We start from the raw sequence: 10,835 nt of genomic DNA on the forward strand, positions 1-10,835 counted from the left end.
TCATTTTGACTTGTTTTAAGGACATTACATCAAAGTTGGATCAGCCTGTAGTGTGGTTTTCCACTTTAATTTTGAGTGTGACTCCAAATCCAGACCTCCATGGGTTGATAAATTGGATTTCGATTGATTATTTTGTGTGATTTTGTTGTCAGCACATTCAACTATGTAAAGAAAAAAGTATTTAATAAGATTATTTCATTCATTCAGATCTAGGATGTGTTATTTTAGTGTTCCCTTTATTTTTTTGAGCAGTGTGTAATGTATATATATAAATAAATAAATAAATAAGTGTGTTTGCAAATGCAGAGGTAGACATTTGCATTGTGGTAAAGCAGACTGCTGATAACAGGTTAGGTGAGGTTAACCAGTGGTGAACTGTGGTTGATTATCTGTGTAGTTCATTTCTGGACTTCCCCACTGTGGGATGGGAATGTGATCATAGACCGTGTCGATTCTGCCCAAGCTTCGTCTACAATCCCTCACACCTAACAAAAAAACACAACTATTTCTTAGTGTCTGGGGATTTTTTGATTCGTTTTTCCCCATGATGTTTTTGTTTTAGCCTGAACCCGTTGTGGAAACGTGGGTGTGCGTGTACTACTTTAGAAAGGAGAAGAAATAAAGGACTATTCAGCTAATCATAGTACAGAGACATTTGGAGCGAAGAGACAGGAGCATGCCTGCTGGGCGACCCAAAATATACGTATCTCTCTGGCAGCATTTAGGAAACACACACACACACACACACACACACACACACACACACACACACACAGCAGCAGCCAAGGCAGCCCAAGGCATACAACACACACCAGCTGCCTACCAACTGAGGTTATAGAGATCCTGTGGTCAGCCCCAGGCCAGTCAATGTTACCTACGCTGTGACACCCCACTTCCCTTAGTTGGCCTACCTAAACACACACACACACCCTTATCCCCAAGCTTATGGTAAGAAGGGGGAACAAACGTATGTACCAGTGAATCAGTTCTGTTCTGACATCATCAGGGGGAAGGGAGGGGATATAAAGAGACAGAAAAAAGGAATGATGAGAGAGGGGGTGCAGAGAAAGAAAGAGACAGAAAAAAGGAATGATGAGAGAGGGGGTGCAGAGAAAGAGGGATACAGAGAGAGGGGGAGAAAGACACATGGGGGTCTAACCACCGGGGTATAAGAACTGGAGACTGCGTCCAAGACGTACGCCCCGTTGTTTTCCTTCGCCAATTCACGGACCGTCTATATCCGGGTTGCATCCGGTTTCTACAGACCAGCATCACGTTCACTACCACTCAGTGTGCAGAGGGAGCAGCGCGAGCAGCAACATCACGTTATCCAAAAATATGGCAGACATTGGATGAATATAAAAATGTTCATATCTTTGGCTGAGTGCTAAAATAAATTACATTTATTTTTTAAATTTTCAGCCTCAGCTACAATTATTTGACTAATTCCGATTTTTATGGTACAAATGTGATGACTAAAAGGGTCTTACTAGCAGGCCTGGAATTTCTTAGGGGCAAGGCCCTTCAAGAGGAGCCCAATGTGCCAGGGCACCAAGGCCACCTGCTAGGGCACCAAGGCCATTTGCCCTTCAAGAGGAGCCCAATGTGCCAGGGCACCAAGGCCACCTGCTAGGGCACCAAGGCCACCTGCTAGGGCACCAAGGCCACCTGCTAGGGCACCAAGGCCATTTGCCCTTCAAGAGGAGCCCAATGTGCCAGGGCACCAAGGCCACCTGCTAGGGCACCAAGGCCATTAACCAAAATAGTCCATTTAAATTGATTATATACATACATACATACATACATACACGCGCCAGTCGTGTTTAATAAATATAAGGTGGGATATTTATTTCCCGCACAATAGAATGTCTCAACCTTTGTACTATGGGGCATAGTACATTGACATAGGCTAGTGCTTTTGCTGTTCATTAGGCATACGCATCTTGTTGATGCGCCTCGGAATAATTTAACTAAAATTGGTTTGTTTTTTTATTCCGTTTCTACATCTGGATTCCGTTTTTATAGGGCCCTCCCTGGTGATTTACATGCGTGTGCTTGCATGCGTGTATGCATGCGTGTAATATCACACACACACAGTTGAAGTCCGAAGTTTACATACACCTTAGCCAAATACATTTAAACTCAGTTTTTCACAATTCCTGACATTTAATCCGAGTAAAAATTCCCTGTCTTAGGTCAATTAGGATCACCACTATTTTAAGAATGTGAAATGTCCGAATAATAGTAGAGAGAATGATTTACTTGAGCTTTTATTTCTTTTGTCACATTCCCAGTGGGTCAGAAGTTTACATACTAATTGAGTGTATTTGGTAGCGTTGCCTTTAAATTGTTTCACTTGGGTCAAACGTTTCAGGTGGCCTTCCACAAGCTTCCCACAATAAGTTGGGTGAATTTTGGTCCATTCCTCCTGACAGAGCTGGTGTAACTGAGTCAGGTTTGTAGGCCTCCTTGCTCACACACGCTTTTTCAGTTCTGCCCACAAATGTTCTATAGGATTGAGGTCAGGGCTTTGTGAGGGCCACTCCAATACCTTGACTTGGTTGTCCTTAAGCCATTTTGCCACAACTTTGGAAGTATGCTTGGGGTCATTGTCCATTTGGAAGACCCATTTGTGACCAAGCTTTAAATTCCTGACTGATGTCTTGAGATGTTGCTTCAATATATCCACATAATTTCCCTTCCTCATGATGGCATTTATTTTGTGAAGTGCACCAGTCCCTCCTGCAGCAAAGCACCCCCACAACATGATGCTGCCACCCCCGTGCTTCACGGTTAGGATGATGTTCTTCGGCTTGCAAGCCTCCCCTTTGTTCCTCCAAACATAACGATGGTCATTATGGCCAAACAGTTCTATTTTTGTTTCATCAGACCAGAGGACATTTCTCCAAAAAGTACAATCTTTGTCCCCGTGTGCAGTTCCAAACCGCGCTTCTTAACACCCGCTCGCTTAACCCTGAAGCCAGCAGCAATGTGTCGGAGGAAGCACCGCTCAACTGAGGACCGAAGTCAGACTGCAGGCGCCCGGCCCACCACAAGGAGTCGCTAGAGTACGATGAGCCAAGTAAAGCACCCCCAAACCCGGCCAAACCCTCCCCTAACCCAGACAATGCTGGGCAATTGTGGCCGGTTGTGACACAGCCTGGGATCGAACCCCAGGCTGTAGTGATGCCACAACACTGCGCTGTAGTGACTTCGCAACACGCCTTGGGAGGCTGAATGAACATTTATAAAGGCATTCCCCAAAAAACCTTCCCAATTAAATGTTGACTGTAAAGTAGGTCTACCTGGCAGAATGATTTCATGATGATTTGTACCAATCGTGGGACATTCGTTTAGCAAACTGCCATCACATGTAGCCTACACTGTACATTGTAGCCTAGAGTAAAAAAACAACTAGCCAAACAATGGTCTCCTGACAGTTTACACAAATTAAAAGGGCAACTACACCCTCCAATGTTGCTTTTGTTCTCCTGATGTGGTTTAAGCATTGTTGTGGACATAAATACAGAAATGGTATGTTCTTTTCTAGAAAAAGGTGATTTTGAGAGTGAAAACCTGAAAAAAACTAGGATAACTCAGAAGCCTGGAAAAATAAAACCGTGAACTGAATTTACCAAAATTAGTTGGATTTTATAGGACCCTACAAAGTGACTTCAAAAATCTTTACCAGTAACACCCTTTTTGAGATAAAATCTTTGCACCATTTTTTCCCTCCAAACAATCAATATAAATGATATTGTCAAGTTAAAATGTAATTTCTTTGTGTATGGAGGATAGGTCATTATAGACTATAGGCTACAGCCCACAAACGAAAGATAACATTTAAATGATGCGCGCATCATCCGCTTTCCCTGGTCAGTCTTCTTTTCATTCGGGCCAGTAGCTTTCAGTTGGTACTGGCCCAGTGTGCCACTGGCAAATGTACCTGAATGTCAAGCTCTGCAAGGGCATGCTAATATATAAGACGGCTAGTCATTATTAGGTTCTGTATGGAATGCAGGCACATTATGAGTCTCAGGTCATTATCGCTGAGCAGTGGTGAAAAACCAGGATGACCAAATCATATGCTGGTGCCATCAACTGAAAAAGTTGGGAGCACCAGTGCCACCAGAATAAAAGTTAGTCTAGAACTCTGCCTCATAACCCCCCTACATCTCCAGAGAGAAATGCATGACCCCGTTTGGGCTGTGTGTGCGTGGTGTTCCATGAGGATTGGCGGCTGTGGGACACACACTCGATTAAAATCCTCTTCATTAACAAGGTGAGCACCTGGGAAAGTATTTATAGGCTGGCTTCTGAGTGTATGTATGCATGCATGTATGTATGCATGTATGTTCGTCAGACTGTGTACCAGCCAGCCAGTCACAGTGAACCTGAACACCGTGTTGATGGCCTAGGAGGTGAAAAAATGGCCGCTATAAAATTATGCAATTTTTTTGTAATAGTATTTATGTAATGCAAGTCAGATCATTATCCCTAAACCTGACCCTTGGCATGGAGGGATTTAACACACACACACCACACACACACACACACACACACACACACACACACGGCTGTCAAAACTAGCTCCAGAAGCATGACAACATTCCCTTATATGACCAAAATAATGAGCGAACACCTGAGTCTTCTCTCCTCCAGGCTATTTCTGCTCTGACCGTCACCTGGGTTTAGAACTAAACCCCTCAGCCTGCCCCTGGCTAGTGAGTGACCACCCAAATCGAACTTCATCTGAGCTAGTTTCTCCTCCATTTGGAGAGTCTGAGCCCTGCTAGCCCGACATGGATAGCCCTCCCATTTGGAGCGAAGCAGCAGGACAAGAAAGTGACTTGAGTAGGCAGCAGTTCATTTAGCCAACACCCAGGCCACAGATACACAGCCCCAAGTCAGGCTACAGCAGCCACCAGCCCAGCCAGACAGCCAACAAAGCTCCAAGTCATGCTGCAGCAGCCCCTAGCCCAGCACCAATTCAGGCAACAGCTGCCCCCAGCCCAGCCAGTCCCAAGTCAAGCTACAGCAGCCCCCAGCCAGCCCCTAGTCAAGCTACAGCAGCCCCTAGCCCAGCACCAATTCAGGCAACAGCTGCCCCCAGCCCAGCCAGTCCCAAGTCAAGCTACAGCAGCCCCCAGACAGCCCCTAGTAAAGCTACAGCAGCCCCCAGCCCAGCCAGCCAGTCCCTAGTCAAGCTACAGCAGCCCCCAGCCAGTCCCTAGTCAAGCTACAGCAGCCCCCAGCCCAGCCAGCCCCTAGTCAAGCTACAGCAGCCCCCAGCCCAGCCAGCCAGCCCCTAGTCAAGCTACAGCAGCCCCCAGCCCAGCCAGCCAGTCCCTAGTCAAGCTACAGCAGCCCCCAGACAGTCCCTAGTCAAGCTACAGCAGCCCCCAGCCCAGCCAGCCCCTAGTCAAGCTACAGCAGCCCCCAGCCAGCCAGTCCCTAGTCAAGCTACAGCAGCCCCCAGCCAGTCCCTAGTCAAGCTACAGCAGCCCCCAGCCAGTCCCTAGTCAAGCTACAGCAGCCCCCAGCCAGTCCCTAGTCAAGCTACAGCAGCCCCCAGCCCAGCCAGCCAGTCTCTAGTCAAGCTACAGTAGCCCCCAGCCCAGCCAGCCAGCCAGTCCCTAGTCAAGCTACAGCAGCCCCCAGCCCAGCCAGCCAGTCCCTAGTCAAGCTACAGCAGCCACCAGCCGAGCCAGCCTAGAGCCCTCTATGTTTTGACCAAGTAGAGAAAAACACCACCAGAGCTGTGGAGCATGGGGGGGGGTTAGAGAGTGAGTGATGTCTCCATGGCCTGTCCCTTCTTCAGGCATCAAAACTCAACTCTGGTTATACAAGCACTTCATACTCCAACCAACCGAGCCATAGGAAACCCCAGTATTTGCATGTACAATCAACTCCTGATAAATGCAACAGCTTGGGAATGTGGTACTCGTAACATCATGCATTGAACAGGAGAGTGTAGAACTACGGAGCATTTAAAAACAAGGTAATTGACCTGGAAAACCACGCACAGCCCTAGTGAGACGTGTGACTAATAGGAGTCAGTGACATATCAGTCTAAGCTTTATCCATGTTTAACAAAGCCTATTATAGACCTGGACTAATCCTTCTTTACACCTCCTTATCCCTGCTCAGACACAAATACAGAGCCTTAGCTCACTTAGAATAGTCTGTTTACAGCATGACTGGTCACACAGAGGCACAGGCACACACTGCCTCTCACAGAAGTCCCACTGACTGACTAAAATCTAAGAATCTGATACAGGAAGTAGACTTCTCCACTGATCAGGGCTAGCCTGGTCTTTACATGCTTTAGTTCCTGCATAACTAGTACTGGCTTTAGTTCCAGCCCTGGTCCTAGACTCACACAGCATTGCATCACAAGAGTAGGAATAGTCAGTAGGTATAAACAGAGATATATTGATGACGAAGTGCGCAGTCCCAACCCACACATCCATCATCTCTGTGCTCCACTCTGATGCAGTAGAATTGAGAAATGGAAGTGGGGAACAGTAATCCAACTGAGCCTACTGGATACAGATAGTGTGTGTGTGTACACACACCAAAAATAGAAATTCTTGCATGTTGCGTTTTATAAGATTTTACTGAGTTACTGTTCAAAGAAAATCAATCAATGGAAATAAATTAATTAGGCCCTAATCTATGGAATTCACATGACTGAATACAGATATGCATCTGTTGGTCACAGATACCTTAAAAAGAAGGTTGGGGAGAGGATCAGAAAACCAATCTGGTTTCATGACCATTTGCCTCATGCAGCGTGACATCTCCTTCACATAGAGTTGATCAGGCTGTTGATTGTGGCCTGTGGAATGTTGTCCCACTCTTCAATGGCTGTGTGAAGTTGTTGGATATTGGCGGGAACTGGAACACGCTGTCGTACACGCCGGTCCAGAGCATCCCAAACATGCTCAATGGGTGACATGTCTGGGGAGTATGCAGGCCATGGAAGAACTGGGACATTTTCAGCTTCCAGGAATTGTGTATAGATCCTTGCAACATTGGGCCATGCATTATCATGCTGAAACATAAGGTGATAACACCAGATGAATGGCATGACAATGGGCCTCAGGATCTCGTCATTGTATCTGTGTAATCAAATTGTCATTGCTTAAATGCAATTGTGTTCGTTGTCCATTGCTTATGCCTGCCTATACCATAACCCCACTGCTACCATGGAGCACTCTGACATTTACATCAGCAAACCGCTCGCCCACACTACACCATATACCACTGTCTGCATATCTGCCCGGTACAGTTGAAACCGGAATTCATCCATGAAGAGCACACTTCTCCAGCGTACCAGCAGCCATCAAATGTGAGAATTTGCCCACTGAAGTCAGTTACGATGCCGAACTGCAGTTAGGTCAAGACCCTGGTGAGGACGACGAGAACCCAGATGAGCTTCCCTGAGATGGTTTCTGACAGTTTGTGCAGAAATTCTTTGGATGTGCAAACCCAGTTTCATCAGCTGTCCAAGTGGTTGAAGAAGCCGGATGTGGAGGTCCTCGGCTTGCGTGGTTACACGCGGTCTGCGGTTGTGAGGCCGGTTGGATGTAATGCCAAACTCTCTAAAAGGACATTGGAGGCAGCTTATGGTATAGAAATGAACATTAAATTCTGTGGCAATAGCTCTGGTGGACATTCCTTCAGTCAGCATGCCAACTGCACGCTCCCTCAAAACTTGAGACATCTGTGGCATTGTGTTGTGTGACAAAACGGCACATCTTAGTGGCCTTTTATTGCCCCCAGCACAAGGTGCACCTTTGTAATGATCATGCTGTTTAATTAGATTCTTGATATGCCACACCTGTCAGGTGGATGGATTATCTTGGCAAAAGGAGACAGTCACTAACAGAGATTTAATCAAATTTGTGCACAGAATGCGAAAAATAAGCTTTTTGTGCGTATGAAACATTTCGGAGCTCTTTTATTTCAGCTCATGAAACCAACACTTTACATGTTGCGTTAATATTTTTGTTCAGTGTGACATATATATATATATATATAATTTTTTTTTTTCTTCATGAACTAGGCCTAATATGCTCCCCACAGGTTCAAGTCAAGAATACAATACAGTAGGATAGAATGTGATAAAAAAAATAAAAAAAAATGACTAAATAGCCTACAATAGAATAGTGTGTCTCTGTGTGGTTTGGCCTACTTCTCAGAACTGAGCCAGGGTCCACAGGGAAACGACTGGAGAGAGGGGCAATCACACGTGTCAGACAACCTGGGATATATTTTGTAAGTGTGAAACGAGAGCAAACGTTTCTGAGAGGTAGTCGACTACACAAAATAAACTTCTCCAATAGAAACACAATGTAATTTTTTTATGTCTAGAAGAATGGTAGATGCTGGCAATCTAAGGCCAGTTATTTTTATCCTGTGGCTAAGGTTAGGATTTAGGACTGCCAAACTGATCCCAGAGACCTGTGTCTTAGGACAACTTCTACTGCCAGGAGATTTAAAAGAGTTACTGCTGATTTTGCCTCCATGCTCTTCGTCGTGGGGGTCTGTAAAAGCACAGAGACACATATACACACACAAGTATCTTCATGCATCTTCATGCTTCTGACTGATGTTGAGAAGCTGCACCCGATGTTTCATATATACATTTAATTCAGAGAGCACACCAGAACTCTTTCCCATATAGAGCCTAGGCCTAGCTATAGGAATTGCATCTGCCAGGTTGTGCAATGTGTGACCCCCTAGTCCTATTCATCTTTTCAGCTCACCTGTATTTTTTATTTAGCAGTACAACTGTTACAATCTATCACCATCCAATGGATCATTCATCTGGCTGCGGTTAACATAAAAATAGTCGGGAGGGATCTGTCTTCTGCAATAAAGTACCATTAACATGACCATATATGCTTAAATTCTTTTGGATATAACAATATGGTGACACTAACGTTACTCATCTAATAATACATTGTTAGTATAACCACTTGATTTGATTACGAACCATTCCCCCGTTGAAATAATTAAATTGACGCCCAGCTCTTAGCTAGCTAACCGTATATAGACTAATTGACTAGTTAAACAAGGTGTGAGTGGATGGTAAGCAAGATACAGTTAGCTAGCATGCAATGACAGAAAATAGCTAGATGCCAACGTTAGGTAGCAAGCACTAGTAGCACCAACACCAACAGCTAAAGTGACCAGATGTTGGCCAAGTGGCTTGGTAATTTAGCTAGCAACAGAAGGTAGCTACCTACCCATCTGACTAGCTAACAAACTCGTTTGCTAACAAAACACATATCAAGCTAGCTAACGTTAACTAACTAATACATATTGACTGGTTAGCTAACATTAGCTAGCTCATTTGGGAGGGGGGGGGGGGGGGGGGGGGGGTGGAGGCCTGAAGCTAGCTAGCTAACCCATCTAGTTAGCTAAATTGATATTTCACAAAACGGCAACTAGCTACCTATGGTTCAAAGAATCCCCAAAATATGGATGACAGTTTGAGTTACCAAGAAGAAGCAATTTCAGTTCTCTCCTCGAGTCCCGCTTGTCTCGCCGGAGTTGTTTGTCTATCTCCGCATTGATTCGTTTCGATTCCTTCGCCTCTTCGCTCAGGCAGCAAGCCATCATCGACTCCAAAGTCATACCTCCTGGTTTTGGCAACCCGCGGGTTAGAATGGACTAGGTGGATGACAGACTTCGGTTGGATGGGTTAACTTTAGTTAGGTATCTAATATCCCGATCCTCGCTTCTAATGTCTTGCGAAGAGGTGGACTGAGGGGTCTTGGATGGGAATGGGGGAGGGGAGCTAGGGGCCTCGCTGTCAAGTTGTCCCCAACCGAGAACTGTCCGACTTCACCCGTGTACAGATCTCAGCAAATCACGGGAGGATCGGCGAAGAGGGGGCAGTGTCGATGCGAGGGGGTGTGTTGAGGGCCTCTCTCCGTTGAGGCGCGCTTCAAGCCTTGTTTAGATTTCTCACGTTAGCTAGCTAACGTTAGTTGGACAACTAGCTAGCTACCTGGCTAGCTAACTATCTCTATTACCCACCTCGATTGCGATACCCCCTGTTCACTGACTGGGTTCGTGGGTCACTGGCCTGACACAACGAACGAACCTAACTGCACTGTCGCGACATCCAACAAGCTAACGTAGCCAACTGTCCGCCTTCTCAGAGCTGTCCGTCCCCTAACTAGAGCCAAGCCACAATTGTCAATACAATGCACACGAAGGCAACGCATCCATATGACCTGTCTTACAATGGCACAGTCACCGCTTCCCAGCAAATGTTCGTCCTCTTTTTCTATCCAACTAAACGCTAGCTAGTTTCCAGCGTTATGTCTCGATAGCTGAACGGCTTCGCGATGTGTCAGAGCTGTGATGCTGGCAAACTGAGAAATGACCATTCCCCAGTCAGATTTGGCTGACTAGCTAGCAGTGCAGCATTCGATTGAATCTCGCATCATTTTTGGCGCAGTTATCGTGCTATCTGACGTTAGCTTGCTAATACATTTCCCATGGAAACAGAGCCGCTAGTTAAATAAACAGAAAACAAAATGCGTATTGATGGCCTTCCTTCAAGAAGATTGATCCATCACTCGCTAGCAACTAGCAGTTCCATTTATTAGCAGATCGTTGCGTTTCTGTTGAAACCCGTGGGCATGGCACACTCTTGATTGATGCCAGGAGGGTACTAGGCAACCAAAGTGAGTGACAGTGAGTTTGCACGTTACATGAACAGGAAAAGGGGCGGGACGTCTTTTAATTCTGGAGCTGGATTCTGAGAACCACTCTATTAGGTCGATGCATACAACAAACTGCACACATAAAAT

General features: G+C 45.8%; 1 protein-coding gene across 2 annotated transcripts in view; it reads right to left on the reverse strand.

Moving 5' to 3' along the window:
• The window catches only part of LOC106574495 (guanine nucleotide-binding protein subunit alpha-11), a 35,469-nt gene extending 24,773 nt beyond the window's left edge, over positions 1-10,696 (reverse strand). For both annotated transcript variants that reach the window (XM_082962899.1, XM_082962900.1), the window contains exon 1: positions 9,513-10,696. In XM_082962899.1, the coding sequence (XP_082819025.1) occupies positions 9,513-9,648 (136 nt within the window). In that variant the 5' untranslated portion in view covers positions 9,649-10,696. The remainder of the gene's footprint in view (positions 1-9,512) is intronic.
• Positions 10,697-10,835: the final 139 nt, after the last annotated feature.

The sequence above is a fragment of the Salmo salar genome, chromosome 16, assembly GCF_965601325.2.
Source record: "Salmo salar chromosome 16, fSalSal1, whole genome shotgun sequence".
Taxonomy (NCBI): domain Eukaryota; kingdom Metazoa; phylum Chordata; class Actinopteri; order Salmoniformes; family Salmonidae; genus Salmo; species Salmo salar.